The sequence below is a fragment of the Chelmon rostratus genome, chromosome 21 (assembly GCF_017976325.1).
Source record: "Chelmon rostratus isolate fCheRos1 chromosome 21, fCheRos1.pri, whole genome shotgun sequence".
Lineage (NCBI taxonomy): Eukaryota > Metazoa > Chordata > Actinopteri > Chaetodontiformes > Chaetodontidae > Chelmon > Chelmon rostratus.
In genome coordinates, this window is record NC_055678.1 from 3523708 (window position 1) to 3544104 (window position 20397).

The 20397-nt window shown below is 46.2% G+C and overlaps 1 protein-coding gene across 2 annotated transcripts; it reads right to left on the reverse strand.

Annotated features, from left to right (window-relative positions):
- Positions 1-340: 340 nt before the first annotated feature.
- heatr1 (HEAT repeat containing 1) lies at positions 341-19702 on the reverse strand. 2 transcript variants are annotated; one of them, XM_041962106.1, is made up of 45 exons: positions 19651-19702; positions 19038-19196; positions 18738-18954; positions 18419-18560; positions 18224-18325; positions 17376-17516; positions 16818-17029; positions 16484-16617; positions 16261-16348; positions 15911-16012; positions 15692-15809; positions 15375-15482; positions 14791-14889; positions 14579-14667; positions 14288-14484; positions 13403-13524; positions 12803-13000; positions 12451-12625; positions 12225-12373; positions 11712-11904; positions 11083-11255; positions 10642-10806; positions 10294-10536; positions 9966-10097; positions 9535-9638; positions 8669-8815; positions 7763-7878; positions 7536-7657; positions 7164-7292; positions 6691-6915; positions 6453-6582; positions 6060-6235; positions 5444-5496; positions 5247-5370; positions 4876-5016; positions 3955-4256; positions 3668-3818; positions 3141-3305; positions 2893-3027; positions 2684-2788; positions 2426-2588; positions 1591-1736; positions 1250-1408; positions 889-997; positions 341-522 (listed from the first exon to the last, which is right to left on the reverse strand). In XM_041962106.1, exons 2-45 carry the CDS (start codon positions 19177-19179, stop codon positions 434-436), a joined length of 6432 nt encoding a protein of 2143 aa, XP_041818040.1. In that variant the 5' UTR covers positions 19180-19196; positions 19651-19702; the 3' UTR covers positions 341-433. The 2 variants fall into 2 exon arrangements, with proteins under 2 accessions (XP_041818040.1, XP_041818039.1); XM_041962105.1 differs by having other exon boundaries at positions 7763-7881.
- Between the last annotated feature and the right edge of the window lie 695 nt (positions 19703-20397).

The following is a 20397-nucleotide window of genomic DNA, read 5'->3' on the forward strand; positions in this document are numbered from 1 at the left end:
TCTCCCTTTGTTCTCTGGAGGGTCTGAGTGTGCTCGTTACCTCTTGGGGATCTGTTCTAGACCAGTAGTCCTCTTGGTGACCAAAACCTGGTCCTAATAGGTTAGTGAAGGTTAGGGGCAGTGTTCGGGTTAGGCTGTCCTCAAACAACGAAACTCCTGAGCTGGACAAACCTGTCAGTTCCATCAATGGAAGCACAAATCAATACAGAAATCAGTTGTCAGCAATCGTCTCTGTGGCTGCTGGAGGAAGATGAGACGAGAACAACGATGATGATGATGATGACAAAAAAGCTGCTGACTGAAGGTTCAGACTGAGCCGAAGACAGGTTTTAGTTTTGGTTTCACTTTAATACAAAACAAGAACAGCAAACACAGAATTAAAGAACAATATTTATTTATGGTGCACATGAGAGGAAGAAAGTGTGTGTGTGGGTTAGAAGTAGCTCTGTAGCGGTTCTCCAAGGATGTTCTCCATCTCCTGAACCACCTTCTGGACCTGCTGCTCCACCTCCTCACACTCATCTGGGAAAAACACACACAGACACAGTAAACATCGTCAGCATAATTTAAGTTGAAAAGCCCAAAATTGAGCTTCAGTTTTGTTCAGTATTTCTTTACATTGAGTCAAACTGAATTAGCTGCTAGCAGCTCCTGCTGGCAGCTCCTGCTAGCATAGCAGCTCCTGCTAGCAGAGTGTTCATGGGTGTACAGACACCTCTCATTGATCTCACTGATCACTGTGATACTAAAGAAAACTTTAAAGTTCTGCAAAGTCTTCTCTCTGTGATGCTTCTCTAAATGTTCCATTCAGTTGTGTTTGTTAGACTGAACACAGCCTCTATGTGTGTGTGTGTGTGTGTGTGTGTGTGTGTGTGTGTGCGTCCTCACCCTCCATCAGTTCAGCCAGGAAGGGGATGGTCTCTGGCAGCAGCACCATGTAGTTCTCCTTTAGTTTGGACGCCAGCTCCATCAGCATCAACAGAGAGGAGAAACGCACCTGAGGAAGAGGAGGAGGAGGAGAATAAAGCCGAATATTTATACACATTGCTGTGCGCTCTGTACTAACAGCAGTGCACATCATGATAAAGTGACATTAAACGTCTCATCAGAATCAATAGATCATGGATCAGCAGCTTTAATGACTCCACTCACAGAGACTGAAGACATGTTGTACTTACATCTTACTTACACATCAGTGTGTGTGTGTGTGTGTGTGTGTGTGTGTGCGCGCGCGTGCAGGTGCTCTCACCTTGGAGTCTGTGTGTCTGGTCTTGAGCAGGATCTGGTAGTTGAGAGTTTTCCACTGAGTGTCGTCAGCCAGCGCCACAGAGAACTGACCCACACAGGGAACCAGGTGCTGTGTCACCCTCTGCTGGTACACCTGGTCTCCCCCCTGCGTGTTCTCCAGCTGCACACGACGGGGAACACAAACACAAACTATTATTATTAGTACGAGGGGGCGTGTTGAAAACTGCGTCTTTAGAGCGTTTTGTGCTGAGAGGTTCTGAGGTTGCTGGAGTCAGACTCAGGTGCCGTTAAATCTCAGTGAGGCAGGTTTCAGTCCGCGCAGGTGAGCTCACTGTCACTCACCTGGTCGAGCAGCGAGCCCATCAGGGCGTCGGCTCGCTCCTTACTGAGGAACCTCTGCGTGTCGTACAGGAAGATCTTATGGAGACAGTCGAGGACGTACTGAAGCAGCAGACTGTTCTTCTCTTCAGAGTCAAACAACAGCTCGTCTGACAGGAAGACACGAGATCATAAATCATCTTATTCAACGAACAGGAAGCACGAAGAACAAAGAAGACTGTCGAGGAGGAGAGACGTTCGCTGATTCATGTCGATGACATTAGTCCTTCTAGAAACCGCTTTCAGTCTTTTTGCATCTTTTTTTCACTAAACAACAAAATACGGAGCCACTGGTGGTGGAAACTGTGACTCTCTTTGGTTTTTTCATTCTTAAGCGACTTACAGAACATCAAATAAACAGTGAACTTTCCACCTTTCAGTGTAAAATCTGATTTCTCTGCTGTGAAACATCTGACAGGAAAAAACAGTAAAATAAAGTTCATTCAATTCAAATAAAATAAAGTAAAATATCATTTTTGTCAAAGAAAATATGATCAAATTGAAGGAAATGAAATAACGTAAAATTCAATACAACAAAGTATAAGAAAAAAGGATGAAATTAAATAAAACAATTAAAAATAAAATTCCAAGCAAAAAAGCGTAAGTGTAATAAAATTAAGTACAATGAAATGAAAAAAAAGTAAAAATTAATTAATACAAATCTAGTAAAATCAAACCAGATAAAGCAAAACATATATTAAAGAAAAATAAATTATTATCAGAATAAAAACAACATATATTACCGTAAAACAAACACACATTAAAGAAAACATATATTTCATCGACGAGCCCGTCTCACCTGTCTTGCAGCTGTTTGTCTGTCGCAGCAGGTCAGAAAACGATTTCACCAGGTTTCCTGCGAACAGGACGAAGAGTCCTTTGAGGCGCTCGGCGATGCAGTCGGACAGTCGGTAGAAGGTCAGCAGACGCTCTTTACTGTGCGATTTACTCCAGTCGAACAGCTGCAGAGAAACAAGCAGCAACCACTCGATCATCATGTGGCAGAAAGGCTCTGGTGACAAGCTCAAGTCCAGCTCAGTCAGCCGACTCGTGTTACCTTGAAGAAGAGCGGCCTGAACGTGACCTCGGACAGCTTCATCACCATGGCGAGCAGACAGTCGATCACGCGGCCCTCAATCTCCGCCGTCTTCTCCAGATCGCCCTGAGGTCACACGAGAAACAAGGAGTTTGTGCTGCAGCTAAGACAGCAGAGAAGAAGAAGCTGGCTCCTGAAATCAAATCGACTCTGAGAAGCTTCGGACTGACCTGACAGTGTTCAGCACGGAAGTCCAGGGCGGTGAGGAAGAAGGAGGTGAGCTCTGATTGGTGGAAGTTCAGCTGATCTTTCTCCATGTGACTGATGTGTTCCTTCAGGATGCTCATCAGCGCCCCCAGCTGGCCCTGCGGGGAAACACGCCGTCGGTCACAGCAGAACGAATTTTGAAATTGATTAAATTTGAGCAAAAGCACTCAAAGACACTTTGTTCGGAGCAACAAACGCTTGGACTTCCCACCTTCTTGTCGACCACCATGCTACTGTAGCACTTGGTGAGGGTGGGCAGCAGTACCCTGGGGGGCAGCTGGGTGGCGAGGGTGCTCCTGAGGGAGGTGAGACGCGTGGACAGCTGGGAGGTGGCGGAGGAGGAGGAGGTCTCGACCAGTCGAGTCAGCCGACACACCTGCAGGAACAGGAAGTGGTAACATGACGGCTGCTGGTTCTGCAGGTTTTCGGTCATAAACCAGAGTTGGACATAATAACATGTTGGCCTAATGGTGGCGCTACAGGAAAGGTCAGAGGACCAGTGAGGATGTTCTAGTTCGTCCTGAACATGAGCCACATTGGAAGAGGAGGAAGATCTTTCACGGTTAACCTGCCCACCTGGTTTAGGGGTGAGATGCAGACTTTAAACCAGGATGTTGGCGCTCAGCCAGCGTCCAGACCTACAGATGTTAAGAATCACCTTCCTTAAATATCTGAAAACTCTTCCTCAGACTTGGCTGTTCTGAGTGTGTTGTGTTGTCATGCAGGTGTTCATCACACCTGTAAGGTGGTGTCCTGCAGGTACGGGCTGATGAAGTGCGGCAGCGTCTCGGTGACACGTTGGAGGGCGGTGACGGCGCTCAGCAGGTAGATCTCATTGGTCAGCAGGTCCTTCCTGTCTGTCAGTGTGCGCAGCACCGCCGGCATCAACCTGCAGGAATCAAAAAGCACCGTGTGAGACGTGGACACCAGAGACACGCAGGTGCAGGTATTCACAGGTATCCTCTACATCGACTGACAGCTGATGTCACTCCTCTCCGCCTCCACGGTGACATTTTCTCACTCACTTAGGTAACTGCGGGATGGCGAGAGCTTTGAGCGTGCTGACCACCTCAGCGATGCAGAGCAGAGCGCTGCCCGTCACGTTCTTCTCTTCCTGCGGCGAAGTGACGATCTCCACCGTCTGCAGCAGGACGGGCAGCAGCGCCTCCTGGTGGTCGGAGCCAAAACTGCGGCAGAGCAGCTTGAGGCTGTAGAGCGCCGTCTGCCGGTTGATGGCCTGCTCCGCCTCCTCCCCCGTCATCACCTTACTGTGGCTTTTACCCACAATACTCAGCAGGTCCCCGGTCAGCTGTAAGAGCGCAGCAACCTGAGACAGAGAGAAGGAAACTCTATGAAGCAGTGAAGAAGAACTGCATTTATTTTCCAAATAATCTGTTAGGAATTTGTTTGTCTACTGAAACAAAATGAAAAAAAAAAAATATATATATATATATATAGATTTGATAATAGTAAAAAAAATAGCAGATAAAGAGTGAAATAAATGCTAAAAAGTTAAAATGATGTAGATAATGTTTTTAATACTGTAAAGTGATTTACAGTATTAACTTTAAACCTCACATTAATAACAGTCATGTAATTATGAATCCGCTCTTATTTTATTAAACTTGTGCTTAATGAATTGTTAATGTTACATACAGTATGAGCGCTATCTCATGTCATTTTATGTTAAGTTGTTATTAAAGCTCTATTTTATTTATGTTGAGGTTAGATGTTATTAAAGATAACTTTGTTATAGGATAATTGAAGTTTTTATTGTTAATTAACATTACACTTAATGTTTTGCTCTTAATATAATGTTTCAAAATATAACTTTAAAGTTGTTTCAGCAGTGTCATATTGTTGTATTACTGTGACTTTCTGTCATGTTCCTTGCTGTGATTACATCACATCTTATATCTTATGATGATTGAATGTGGTTGTGTCACCTGTTGTTGATCCCACTGCGTCCTGTGCTGCAGCTTGTTGTTCAGCAGCTCCATCGCTTTCCTCCTGACGGACGGCAGCTGATTTCCCATCAGCCCTCTTATCACCGAGATGAAGGTATCCGTGGGCAACAACGAGTTCACCTGGGCAACAGAAGGCAGTGATAACAAGGTGTCCGCTGTGTTAGTACACACTGTAACAGGCACAAATTCACATACAGTAAAATCTGAATAAAACTGACGCTAAACGCCTAAAAACTTTGAACTGAACAGCAGCAGCAGGAGAAGCTGGATGTTACACAGCACACGCAGAATCACTGGTTACAAATAAAAATGACAATAAATGTTATATGTGATGAATGAAACCAACAAACCTTGTCCAGGACATCGTAGGCTTTATTGAGCAGAACTCTCCAGAACTTGGCGGTGGGTTTGTCAGCGTTGTCCTCCACGCAGCGAGCTACGCTGTGGATGTACCGCAGGACGTCCTCCAGCAGCCTAAAGCACACACAGCGTGTTCACCTGCTGCTTCACTGCAAAACCGATTCAACTGTCACAAACAGAAACTCACCTCTGCTGCAGCGGCTGGAGAGACGCATCGACGGCGTCACCGCCATCTGCGACCTGAAACCATCAAACACAACACAGACGCTCAAGCACAGTTTTCATGATGGCGCGTTTAGCTCACGGCTGTCACTGACAAAACAGGAAACCGATCGTTCCGTTAATACCACCAAAAGCCTGCTCATCAATATCTGATGACACACCTGAAAATTACCTGGAGATAATAAACAAAAGGTCCTTTGAGAATGTGAAGTCTGAAGCTCCAACACAGACGAGACGTCCCTGAAGTGCTCAGAAAAACATCTGCAGCTAACAGCTAACTTAGCTACTTAACAGACCTGCTGCTTCTTTGAATTAGTCTGACAGAAAAGTGTTTGTCATCTCATTTTGATATTGAGTTATATATAATATTATTATTGTTAATATTTGGTCTTGAATCGTTTTGTCTTTTAAAGTTTTAAATGTGTGTTTTTTCTGGAGCAGTTTTGTGTGAGTGTTTATTTGATTGATTAATTAATTTATTTTGTCTGTGTTGGTCACAGCCTGTTTTCATTGAACCCTTCAGTCTTGTTGGAGTAAAATCTTTGTGAACCTGCTGTGAACGCTCCCTGAACGTCACCCACCTTCCCGATGAAGCTGGCGGAGCCGAGCAGCTGAGCCATGAAGGACACGGAGAGGAACTTGAAATGTCGCAGCTCTTTGCTGCTGTGAGCCTCCAGACTGAAGATCAGCTCCTCCATCCTCTCCTCCTCCTCCTTTTTCTTGGTTCCTCGCCGGCCGGCGGAGGGCTTCACTGCGGCTGCAGGAAAAATCCAGAGTAAGATCAACAGAGTCCTTTTGTTGGTTTAGAAATTAAAATGATGTATAAAATCTGTTGCCAATTAATTTCAGCAATCAAAGTAGATTCGCCTTTTTTAGTTTCCTTCTCTTTTTCAGTCTTAAATCTCCATTTGTAAATCGTCATTTGAGGCTTCAGATTCAGATTTACTCAGACACGAGAAGCGTTTGAGTCTCACCGTCGTCTTTGTCGTCAGGCAGCTGCAGCAGGAAGTTCAGGATGTTGATGAGGGAGGTGAGCTGCTCGTTCACCTCGAACTGACAGCAGAGAGAGATCCAGAAGTCCACATCCCGGTCCACAGCTGCATCCTGCACGCAACACACACAGTAGAAACTGATTTCTCTGAGGAAGCCACCCCTCCCACGATGCCTTGCACCCATTATCTGCCATCTTTTGACAAACAGGGTGAGCCTTGCCTTCTCGCTCACAGAGCTGGCGGTCTGCGTGGTGTGCAGCTTGAACTGGAGGAGCATCAGGACCCAGAGGAAGCGGGCGGGGCCCAGCGTGGTCACCAGCTGAGTGAGGACGGGCAGCCGGCGGTGATCGGGCACGTGAGGCAGCGCGTCGGCAAACACGTGCACGATCTTCGTCACCACGACGTCCACGTGAGCCGAAGAGCCGCCGTCGGAGAGCTGGTGGGCCTGGAGAGACGCAGCAACACGAATCTTTACTCATATTTTCATGTTCTTCAGCCAATATTTGACACATTTCATCATCTAATTCCCACTCCATGATATACCAGAATATGCAGCACACCGTTTGTGTTCTTTGAATGTGTTATTGATCACTGATACTTTTATGGGATGATGTAACTTTTCATCCTCAGGCCACAAGTGTTGGCGTGTCTGGTGATTTACTCTCCAGCTGACTGTTGCAGGTGTCCTCTCACCTTGATCAGAGCAGGTATGACCATCTGAACCGTCTTGTCGATGACTCTGAAGCTGTAGGCGTCGTCCAGACGCATGATGTTGGCTCCCATGAAGGTGAAGATGGGCATGATGTTGTGCAGGACTTTTTCCTGGAGGACGAAGATGAGACAGATTATCAAATGTTCTTCGGTGGGGACAAAGACGTCCAAACAAATTCAAGCTGTGGATTCTTTGTTATTCTCTGTAAAGCAATAACACCCTGAACCTCTAAAGCTCCCTATTTATCCGAGATTCACGTTTAAATTGGCCATTTCAACTGTAGAAATGAATCAAACTGTAAGATGTTTGTTCTGCTGCTTTCAGTCCCACTCTGACAGCTGTCTTTCACTCACAGGGAAGATGGCGGCGGCGGTGCCCAGCAGCAGCAGAGCATGGTGGTGAGTCTGCGGCATGTCGGACGCTCTGATGCACTGAACCACCAACTCCACACTGAACTTATCCTCGTCCAGGACGTCTGCACAGAAACGTTAGTTCAGTCTGGATGAAGGATCAGAAAGTGACGGCTACGCGTGTTTAGTGCTTCCTCTCTGACGGAGCCGCCGTCCCTCTGCCGACCTACCTGCACCCACGGCTCCTCCGTCAGGGGACAGTTTGTGGCAGACGTTGAGCAGACAGCTGAGCAGCAGCTGTTTGGTGTACTCCATGTTGCTGTGATCACCTGAACACGGCTCCAGACTCCTGAGGACACGACAGCAACAAACATCAGTTTGCGTTTTTAGCTCCAGAAGACATACGATGAGCCGTCTCTCCAGTCAAATGCAGTCTGAAGAGTCCAGAGTCCAGTCAGAACAATAACATCTTTAATCAATCCATTAAATGAAGACAAACAGACTGTGCCCTCAAATTACAAATGAATCCTTCTATTAAATGTGCACGATTGTACTTATTTTATCCTGCAGAGAAACTTAGTGCTGGATTTATGAGACGTGCAGATAAAACAAGAACACCTTTAGCATCAATAAACATTTGACGGGATAAAGACTCTGGACTGTGGACGTCTCTGTTCAAATTCAGTTATTTCATTAAACTGCAATGTGCTAAATCTAACTTTCAGTTTGAAATTACTGGCAACATTGAACTGAAAACTCGGTTCACCGTTATATTCAGTGTTTAGCAGTTAGCATGTTTAGCAGAACTCTGCTGTCACAGAAATAAGGTTTAATGTGAGACAGACTTCTTCTTCACATTGGAAGAGGAAGTGCAGCAGCCCAAGTACGACTTCGTTTGGATTTCTTAGTTGTGTTTTACATCATGTGCTTGTAAAGATTAAATTATTTCATTTTAATACTGGCAGCCACAGCATTCCACATAGTCCTGTGTGTACTGTGGATCCAGTAAATAATTCTAGGGGACAAATTTTAAAGGATTTATTTCCATCCTGACTTCTGTGTTGTGTCTTGAGCCAGACTCTCTTTGCCGTCTGCACTTGGCTCATCTGTCAAACATTGTTCTCTGCAGATGTTACCTGGCGAGCAGAGAGAACAGAACCGGCACCAACATCTGGGCTCTCTTCAGCTTCTTCTTGTGCTGCAGCAGCTCCAGGATGAGAGTGACTCTCTGCCACGACAAAGCGCCCCCCTCTGGAGCCACAGCCACGCTCTCCTGAGGTTTCCTATTCAGAGGGAAAAAAAAATCTTCATCGTGTCTGTTTCCAGCTCGCAGATAGAAGCTGATTGGCTTTGCTTCCTTGAGTTAATGATAAGACGGCGTCTTCAGCTTCTGCGTCCACAGGGACTCATTTGTTTCAGTGACACGAAATGTCATATCAGCTTGTGTTGGACTACAATGCTTCAAATATGGATGCTACTGCAAAGAAGCTTCAAACTGTAAAACCTGTAGACGCTTCACACACATGTTCAACCTGCAGCACAGAAGATCTTTACAATCAGCACAATTTAAAGGTGGACGTGTTCCTTAGTTATGGTGTTGAATAACGAGCAGAAAAGAGTTTCTGCACAACATGATGACGTCGCACTAAAACTGACCTTTGACCTCTGGGACATTAAGCGTCATCACGTCATCATTTTATCCTCTGAGACATTTGTGTGAGATTTTGTCATAATTCTAATTCTGCCATAAGTCTGAATTCTTGAGTTATGGTTTAAAAACATGCTTTGTGAGGTCACAGTGACCTTTGACCTTTGTATCAGATGTGATGAAATTCCTTCCTCGGACGTCGTGTTTGATCAAACACGACCTGAACACATGACGTCACTTTGACTCTCGGGTATTTCTCCAGAGGCACAGATGTGGCTGATTGATCAGAGTCTGATTTTAACCTTCAGCTCTGAGTGTGTGACACGAACAGTAGATCAATGATGTGAACTTCACCTCTGTGACATTCTGCTCCGCCGGCTCTGCTGCACCGTCACGGTGACTTTGGGTTTTTCTGGAGGAGCGAGCTCATTGGCCACCAGCTGACCGTCGACTGCAATCTGTTGGGGGAAAAAAGGTTTGAGGACTGACATCACATAACTAGACTCGGTTTCTAAACTTAAAGCCTGTTTAAGATGAGCTTTAACTCAGGAGTGTTCTCAGATTTAAAGCCTTGTTTAAATTTTAAAGAATGTGACATTAAGTTGAAATAGAAACTAATAGAATAATAGTGATGTCAGCATGTTAACAGGTACATTAAAGGTGTGAAGGTGACAGAAACCGACAGCTTCATTAACCTTTCAGTCAATAACTGAGAAGAAGCTCTGAATGCTTTATGGAAGAGACGACGGTGGACAGTGTTTAACACAGCCCGTCTCTCTGCTCACCCCTTTAAAGACGCTGCTGATGGTGTTGGCCACCAGAGGACTCCTGCTCTCCACCAGCAGGTCGAACATCACCGACAGCAGCTTCTGCTGCACCTTCTCGTCTCCGACGGCTGAGAAAAACGGCTTTGTGATCTGCACAGAGACGAAGAAGAGACAGTGTGAAGAGAGACAACTTACAGAGAGACAGCGAGAAGAGACACCGTTTAAGTTTAACTTAACAAGTCTCTGGTTTTAACCACAGTTTAAACCTGGTTTTTGCACAGTTTTCATTCCTCAGTTTAAACATTGTGTTTCACTGGTTTTAACCTCAGGTTCAGGTTAGGCTGACCTGTTCCAGTGCAAAGATCTGGCAGCTGGGGATGTCAGGGTGCTGCTGGGTCGAGGTCCTCAGAGCTCTGACAAACAGGTCCAGACAGTTCTGGTCTTCGGCCAGCAGGGGGGCTGACTCCTCGTTGTACTTCCCCAGGATGAGCTGCATCAGCTGGGCTTCGGCCCGCAGCAGGGTGGGGGTGTCTGGTCCACTCTGCTCCAGGAGCCGATCCAGGACAGGAAGCAGGGTAGACAGGACGGACTGAGAGGTGGAGGAAGAAAAGATCCACGTGAAGAAAACGACATGATGTTTCTGGTCTCAATCGCTCTGACGAGACTTAAATGTGTAGGTGTGTTCTGGCCTCACCTGTCCGTTGACGTGGCTCAGCGCCCTCAGCAGGCCGACCGCGCTGTACGACGGGCAGCAAGGTGTCTGAACGCTCTGCAGCAGCTGTTGCATCGACGACTGCAGCTTCTTCTGCTGCGTCTTCACTTTCATAGAGAGACACTCGTCATGAAGCACACCGAGCGCCTGCAGGGTTCAACATGGACACAAGTCACAACACACTTCTGCTTTCACACTGCAGGAATCTACGGTGTCGCACTAACGCCTGCACACAGTGAATTTAAATAGCCTTGATGGAAAGTAAAAGAGTAAAAGTAAAAATTGTAACTTGTCATCACAAATGAACTGAACTTCAGGCTGATCTCACCTCAGATATCTGTTGTTGTAAAGTTCAAACACGTTTCCTATAATTATGTAGCTATGTATTATGTTCAGTTATGTGCTCTGCCCTGTTTAACTGACCTGACTCAGGTATGAAGGGTCAGCGATTATCTCCTCTGGGGTCTTCAGAAGCTTCTCTGCGATTGGCTGGAAGGGGGAAACACTGGCCCCTGACAGGCTCTGCAGAGCGCCGAGGGCCGCTCGCCGGACCTCCCGAACCGGAGAGCTGAGACAGCAGAGCAAGGACAGGAACACTGACAGACAGACAGAGACAGAGGAAGACAGAGAGACCAAGAGATGAGAGAGACAGTTATGTAATATGAACCAGGACATATCTCTGATGATTTCCAAATAATTTACTACATTTTATTTATTTATTAACCCACACTTTATAAACTAAACAATGAATCAATAAAATAATCAAAAATTTTATTAAATTGCAGCACTGATCATTTTTTTCTGTCCATCATGTTTCTTTCTTCCTCATCAGTTATTTCTGCTGCATAGATTATGGCTGGCAGTTAAACTAATCTGGATCACCAAAGTTTTTACAGTTCATCCTGAGGAGAACATGAATGTCTGAACCACATATCATCCAGCAGATGTTGACGTATTTCAGTCTGGATTGAGGTTTATCCATCGTGTCATGTTGCCACATCAATGAAAACCCAGACTGTCTCTTTCAGGAGGGTCGTGGTTTGGCTGCTTACCAGGTGAGTTGGCGGCCGCCAGCTCGTCCAGCGTGGCAGCTGGTTGGGTGCTCAGCAGAGCTTTGCCCATGTAAAGGGCCTGAGTCTGCAGGACGGCGCCGACCTTCATGTCCAGCTGGTCTCCGTGGTTACTGCTGTATCCCCACAGCACACACAGGAACCTGAAGAGCATCAGCGGCTCAGGCAGGTGGACCTAGAGGACATGGAAAGACAGGTGAGGCATGTTTTCTTGTGGGTCAAGGGGTCAGATTTATTCCACTCTTATGTCTGCAGGGTACATATGAAGGCTAGCTTAGCATAGAGACTAGAAAGGGGGAAACAGCTACCCTGGAAGCACCAAAGCTTCCTGATTAACACGTTATCTTGTTGGCTTGTTGGCTGTAGCCTTGTATGAGAGTGATATAGATCTTCTTCTCTAACTCCCCATCAGCAAAATCTGAATTATTCTTTTAAAGAATTTTTTAAGACGTCTGATGCATCTTCAGTCGCAGTCAACAGGAAGTGACCTCATACCTGGATGAGCAACTTCATTAAGTCTCTGAAGCTGCTGGCCGACGGCCCCTCCCCGGCGCCACTGATGATGACACTGAAGAGGCGGCAGGTCAGGCCCAAGTAACAGCAGGTGTTTGTGTCCAGCTTCTCCGGGTTCCACCACACCTCACCTGGCAGACCAACACACAACATGTTGATGTCTGATCAGGTACACCTGCAGCCATCACACATCCAGGAGGGTAATTACCTTTGAAGGAGGCGTCGTGACACCTGAGGGAGGAGATGAAGTCTCTGAGCAGAGACATCAGAACGAAGCCGTACTCTCTGTCCGGCCGACTGTCCGGCTGCTGCTCACACCTGCTCAGGTAGAGAGTCAGGGCTTCAGAGAAGGATGAGGGGGCGGCAACGTGACGCTCTGCTTCCTGTTCACAAACAGAAAAACCAAACCTTCAGTTCACACACACTAATGCAGACTCCTCAGTGTTATAACAACGTGTGTGAGGCGACTGCAGATGTTAAAAATCCATTTAATTATATATTGATCCAAATCACACTGGACACACTTTGAAACGCAAACGAGTTTTTCAGGGCGGACTGACCTGGGCGGCATCGTCCCTGATGACCTCCAGCAGGGGGGGCTCCAGCAGCATGTAGACCCTCTGAGCGGTGAGCAGGTGTTGGGTCTCGCTCAGCTCGCCCAGGCCGAGCAGCAGAGTCTGGGTGAGCACCAGGAAGGACACCCTCGCTCTGAGGCCAGAGCCCCGCTGCTGCTCCACCGTCAGAGCCAGCTTCTCCAGCTGAGGACCAAACACAGAGTCACGTCCTGCTGATCTCAGGTCTGATGGTATTCTACATGTTTCCTTCGTCATCAAAGCTCATGTTCAGAATGTGTTTGTGTGTGTGTATCACAGGCTGATAGAGCTTCTTCCACAATGAGGAAATTACTGAAGCTTTTTTTAAAAAGCAAACTTTATATTTATCAGGTGTTTTTAAAGATTTACATCTTCAGTAGGAACCAATGAGCTGAGAACCAGACACAGGAAGTCAGTGTTGAGCGACGGACCAACACGTTGCTGACCAAGAGATTTGATGACAATAATATAAAACAGCAGATTTACATTTATGGAAGAACTGAATACGAACATAACGGACTGTTAAAAACTGATGCTCAGATTTCAATCTCTGGAAGAAACACTCACTGCATTGCGTCTGGAGAAGTGCTCCATGTCCGCCAGGTTCTTGGTCAATGTGGAGACGAGACGCTGGTTGGCCAAACCCACGAAGTCGGGTTCAGAGCTCCGCTTCATCACCTCGTCCAGCTCTGTGTGGACAGATGAAGTACTGCCAGGTTCAGTCACACACACTGAGCCTCATTTCAAACCACATGGTAAAGGAATAGTTCAACATTTCCAGGTATACTCGTGGTTACTCTTTTGAAGAGTCGGATGAGATGAGCGGAGTCTGCTGGTTGCCTGGCAACCTCACAGTGATGACAAATCTCAAGGAAGTCTGGCCAAGAACCAGTGGAACACATAACCCCCGTAAACCCAGCTCAGATTACACAAACGAGATGTAACTTGTGAATCAGTGAGCTGTACGGGTGCTGGTTGGTGGATTCAGTGACCTTTCAACACAGCCAGGCTAGCTGTTTCCCCCTGTTTCCAGTCTGAATGCTAAGCTAAGCTAACTGGCTGTAGTGTCATAATAATTTATCATATTACATTTTGAGCCAACTCTCAGCACGAAAGCACAGCAGTGCACTGTCCATAAATATCAAACTATTCCCTTAAAGTTGTGCTGTCCCGGAGATGAACAAAACTACTGTTTATTTATGAATGGATGCACAGTTAAAAGGAAAAGCTAACATTGCAGATATATTTTGATATTATCAGAGAGGATACTGAATCTTAAATCTTGTTACTGATTCCTTACAGATTTCTGAATAATACTGTTTGAATGAACTTGATGAAACATTTCTACACATCCACACACATCTTACCACATTCATCTACATGCATCATTAAAATGTTTTCAGATGTTCTGTGAACATGAATTCTCGGCAGTGAAGCTCTTCAATTTGTCACCTTCTGCCCAGTTCATTGTGAGCGGGTGTTGGGTGATGATGGAGGATCGGGCGACGCAGGAGGCGAGGCGAAGCTGGGGGGAGGTGATCACCAGGAAGGGCAGCAGCCTCCAGCACAGGCTCTGCACCAGCTCTGTGTTCTCCTTTCCCAGCCGGGGGTCGGACAGTAAACGCACCACCTCTGTCAGTACCGGCATCCTGGAGAAGATTTTTTGAAAACAGTAAAACCAGTAAGATGAAACATCAATAAAACAATTCTGAAAATCAAAAAGAGTGTGTGTAGCTCACTGACCAACGGTCAGCCACTGAGAGATCTGCTCTGTGCAGCAGTGACAGTAAACACATCACGGTGTCCTCAGGGTCCAAAACATCGAATAACACCTGAAACAGAAAAGGCCAGTGAGCAGCACACCATCACCTGTACAGTCCTTTAAAACCACTGTGCTGAGTGGCCTATAAGTGACTCAAGCAGATTTGATTTAAACCATCTGTGACCTCACGGACCTCCAGGACTTTGAGAGTTTCGGCCACGACCTCCGGCACATCGTCCTTCAGACGGTCCATGACGGCGTCTTTCAGAAAGGCTTCGTCCAAACTCTGCTGCTGTTGAGGAGAAACACAACCACGAGACGCAATTAAAAGCTCTACAAAAAGCAGGTCAGTCAAGATTAATTTCTTCAAAGTGACAAAATCAGCAGGTTGATGCAGGATTCATCTATTGATCTAAAGATACTACACTGATACCAAAACACAGATTTTTAATGTTGGACATGATTTAGTCCTAATGTTTAAAAGTCAATATATTTCAGCACTACACACACTCATACACTATGTCCATTAATAATGTGACCAAGGAGGACAAGGTAAATTTAGAAAAGAACAGGGCCCAGATTCGAGCCCTGAGGTCCACCATTAGTGAGAGCTGTACATGAGAAAATGAAGCTACGTAGTTCCACAGAAAAACAAATATCAGACCACATTATGAAAAATATCATGAACCAAATATATTCTAATAATACTGTGATGTTGATTTAATGTTAGTCACATGAATTTCAGCCTGCACTGCTTGTCACTGCATCCTGCCGTACCTGTCCAGATGTGAGGACGCCCATCAGGTGCTCCACAGCCGAGACTCTGACCGAAGGCTGCGGGTGTTTCAGACTGAGGAGCAGCGACGTCTCCGAGTCGCCAATAATCTGCACACAGAAACACACAAGACACAAAAACTGATTTACAAAATGCATGTCGAGCTTCTTACAAACATGTTCCCACAGAATAGAAGGTAGACACACTAGAAATCAGAATTTTTAGTTGACAGTGTTTGTCTTCCATAAACACCAGTTTAAACAGCCAAATGTGTACATTTGTATTCACTAATACTGCAATTCAGTTGAGTGTTGTGTACCTGGTATTTTCCACTGCTCATAGACAAAGAGAGGAACTGATGGAAGAGATGTTTCTGCTCTGTGCTGCTCATGTCGGTCACATGACCGGCGAGGACGCGGTCCAGAGCTCCGCAGTACCTGACGGAGAACAAACACACGGCTGACGCTAACACCAGCTAATCATCTGATCGCATGTCCACTCTGTGGTTTCTTCACCACACAGCAGCAGTCAGACTTACCTGGACTCGAACAGTCGAACCAGAGGCAGCAGACGCTGGTCGAGGGTGGACATGTTTTCAGCAGACAGGTCGGTCTGACTCATATACTGATCCAACAGCAAACTGCAGGAAGAACACAGCAACGCTAAGTCTGTATGGACACATGGTGGCGCTGTCTGCTGCAAACACTTTCAAATAAATTTCAATGAAATGTCAGGATTTTCATGTTTTTCCAGACACATTTTTACAGTTTATCCTTATTAAAATTCTAAAAGTGGTGTTTCATAGCGTTTCAGGTGTTAAATGAAGTCACTCGATGCTCGTTAAGCAGATGTTGGAGTTTGTTGTGGATGGAGAGTGAGTCTGTTTACCGAGCCACAGTTTGGTCCAGGCCTCTGGTCAGAGGAACAGACTGCAGGATGGACTCCAACACTCTGAGCTCGTCCGTCTGTGTCTCACCTGTGACAGAGAACAACAGGTGAGCACACAGGAGTCAGCAGACAATACTGACAATGATTCCGCCTTTTTCCACACTTTCCAAATGTTCAGCACAGACCTCAGAGAGACCGTTTAACAAATGGTTCTAGTTCTCACCTGAGCTGCAGCTGAACACGCCGTCGATCAGGTGAGGCAGCAGGTAGCGCAGCAGAGCGCTGACATCATGAGCTGCCGCCATGACCTGCAGGGATGGAACCAGCGCCGGCATCGAGCTGAGACGGCTGAAAGCTCTGAGGATGAACAGAAACAGTCAGGTGAGAGCAGCGACGGGTCAGAAGACGGTTCCAGACTTTGACGTTTTCATTTCAAACAAAATATCTAAAAGATTTGCTCATATGAGACTCAAATGGATTCAGGCTCAGTAAAATGCTCCTGAACCCCACCCCTCAGTGGGAGGAGGTCTCTGACACAGATCTGAGTGCTGTCCCACCTGGGCCCAACGGCGCCCTCCTTCTGGTTCTGCAGCAGCACGATGAGGCAGCCCACACCCTCCTGGCCCAACACAGGCTCTTTGAGCAGAGACCTGCTGATGTGCACGGCGAGCGTGTCGACCAGACTCGCCTCCATCACCACCTTCACCGCCAGCTGGCACACGATCATGTAGGTGGCGGCTTTGTAGTCCGACAGCGACGACTTCAGACCCTGGAGGGATGACATCAACACAGCAGAGCATCGTTTCAACGGTTCAGATACAGCCTTGATACAAAACCCGAGCTTCTGATTCCAGAACAATTCAAACGCTCTTTATCAAACAAAGGCAGCAGTTTTCAGTGTTTAAACACATAAAATGATTGTTTTGTCCATAAAATGTCAGAAAATAGCAACAAATGCCAAAAAGGTCAGATTCCCAGAATGTGATGTGACGTCTTGTTGTTCTGTCCGACCAACAATTGCAACAATAAACAATTATTTCAACGATAATTTGTAAAACTAGAAGCCGTCAACTGTGTGGATGTGACAGTGACCAGATGCTGAGTGAGTCCGTTACCTTCTGAATGTATGGAAGCAGTTTGGAGATGATGCTGTCGGACACTCTGTCCACAGCGTCCAGAGCGGGGACGATGGTGGAGGCGTAGAAGGAGAAGATCACTCTGAGCTGGGAGCAACTTCCTGAGCGTCCTGGATACGCCTGAAAAAGAAAGAGACGATGAAGGGAGTCACTCATACAAAGGTGAATATGAGCCAGTAGCAACTTAAGCTTCACCTTTAGCTCACTGTACATCCATCAACGCTATCTGAAGATCATGATATGAGAACTGTGTTCCATTCTGACAGGGCGAAGATAACAACAAGCCAAACTTTGTTGGTAAAGTAGCGACTTAAAGGTTCCTCTGAAAATGTGGTGCCATCGGAGCACCTGGTTTGTGAAAGAAAGTCACGGTCGCTACTTCGTCTCAAGCAACTTTCATTACTGGTTCCACCATAATACCACAGAAATGTTTGGCATTTGGCATGTAAATTCCTTTCAGGCCAGAAAATAATCTCGTTTACACTCTGCTGTATTCAGATTGTCATCAGGAGCAGCAGCTGCAGCCAGAGAACAGTGGCTCAGTACATTTACTCAAGTAATGTGCAATGTGAAGGTACTTTTTTTAACTACTTTCTACTTCCACTTCATCTCAGCGGGAAATGTTGTACTTCTTAGTCTATTACATTTGTCTAGCAGCTTTAGTTACTAGGTACTTTGCAGAGTTGCAGCTCTACAGGTGTCTGTCTGATTAGACCCCAGCTCAGGTGTAAGCTGGGTGGAGCTCTGCAGGGAATTATGAGACGTCACCAAACTCGATGCACTAATTAGAGCAGTGTTAGTGACAGAGTGAGGCGTGGTGGTTTTACCTGGATGGCCTTGGTGACCATGGTGCAGATGAAGTCCATGAAGCTCAGGTCTGTGTGACAGTGAGTGATCAGCGCTTCTCTGGACAACGGCACACCTGGTTTCTGAACAGACAACACAGTGATGACAGGCAGTTCAGGGAAGTAGAAACACACACAGTGTGAGAGTACCGCTGCAGTAAAGCCTTTGAGACGGACCTGCAGGCACTGCAGCCAGTTCCAGCGGCTGGTGGCGGCTTTGATGTTCAGGAGCTGCAGGACTCTGACGAACACATTGGTGTCGTGATACGGCAGCGCACAGGCCAGCAGGCTGTCAGTGTTGTACAGCTGGATGTGGAAGCTGCAACACAACATGAGGCATTGTCTAATATTCAATCTGACAACACAGCAACTGATTTGGGCCAAAACCAGGAACAGTCCTGCATAGACACATCACTCTGTATGATCTTTAACAAACATCTGCTGCGATGAGCTGTAGCGATATTTGACAGCTGCGGTGCAGACGTGTGATGCCTACCGGTAAACCAGCCACTCGATGCACTTGTGAGCCGGTTTGAGGAGGAAGTACGGGCAGAGGCGTGTGAGGAAGAGCGAGATGCTGACGTCCAGCTTCTCGTTGACCTCTCTGGACTGGACGCTCCGCTCCAGGGTCAGCGAGGCAGTGCTGAACAGGGTGTCCTGGAACTCCAGGAAGGCTGGTTCGATTCCCAGCAACTCCTCCAGCCCCGTGCAGCCTGGAGGACAGAGGACAGACACCTTGATCAGGCTGTAAAGGGAAAAGGTCCGTCGGGCATTCTGGAGCCTGAGCGGGACTCACCGAGGGCGAAGAAGGTGCTTCTGTCCATGGTAGCCGCATCTTTGGGGTCAAAGAGCAGCGAGGCGACCTCTCTGCGTGTCAGCAGGTGGGGGTCGGTCTGAGGCAGCGCGAGCCTCTTCAGCTGGTGGGCCAACGACGTCATGATGGCGGTTTCTTAATCTGACGGAGACACAAACATTACACACTCACATTTCTCTGACTTTTGTTTATACAGTAAAAGTGTGTTTCAGTCAATCTCTGGCACGTCAACCATTATTACTGCGTCAGTAATGGAGTATGTTGCTAACTCCTCTTCTGTGTAGACCGCAGCCTTTCTGATAAGCAAAAAATCACTAAAATTACATTTTTTACTATGTAAATGTGCGGGTAAATGAACAGTCTGTAATGGTCTGCAGTATTAGATTGTAATATTCTACTACCGGCAGCCACATACAACATCAACGTTAGCTGTTAGCTACTTGAGTTAACGTGCCGACTTCTCACACTGACACGTTTACGGTCCAAACGAAACAAAATGTCTGCAGAGACTGATGAGCATACAGTGTAACACTCCGGAGCAATATCACCATATTCCGACATGAATATGAGAATACAGAAGCGAAATAACTCATACCTGTATTCTGTAGCACTGTAACACGCATAGGTGCACGTTGTTGATAGCTGAAGTGACCTCGTTCGGGATGATTGTACATCCGGGTTAACTTTTTTTTTAATCAAGCAAGACATTTCACCCCCACCTACTTCCGTTTTCTTCTCACCGTTTACTGATGAGATTTTCATTTCGAAACAAACGAAAATCCAATCTTTAATGATGCATGAGCCTTGTGTAAAGAAGATAATAGCTAGATGAAGAAGTTTTGTACAGGTTCATATTTAGAATCAACTTGCTGCTGCTGTAGTGTATATGAGCAATTGAAAGAGTTTTTTAATCAAATCTCATCTTTAAATGAATTAGAAATAAAGAAAAAAACATGGCGACAATAATGTTAAAAACGGTCCTGTAGTTTGCTCATCACTGCCTTCGATTTAAACAGTGAAGGAGAATTCATTTATTAAAGGATGTTAACTCTCTAAGCTCAATCTTCGATCTTTGGTTGTGCATCCGCTGACGTTATTAACTACTCCCGCCACACGGGGGCGATAAGTCACCGCTGCCCCTATAAAAACCTGTTTAGTTTAATTAAGTACGAAGCAGCCGGACGCCAAGTCTCCCGGTTTGGCTTGTTATTAGTTTGTCAGTCGACATTTTTCTTAGAGTAACATGTAAAAATTGTTATCGTTAACTCGTTTTGAACCGGAAAACAGAGTAAAGCTGTCGTTCTAGCGTTGAGACGTTCGTAGCTAGCAAAGTATATCCGGC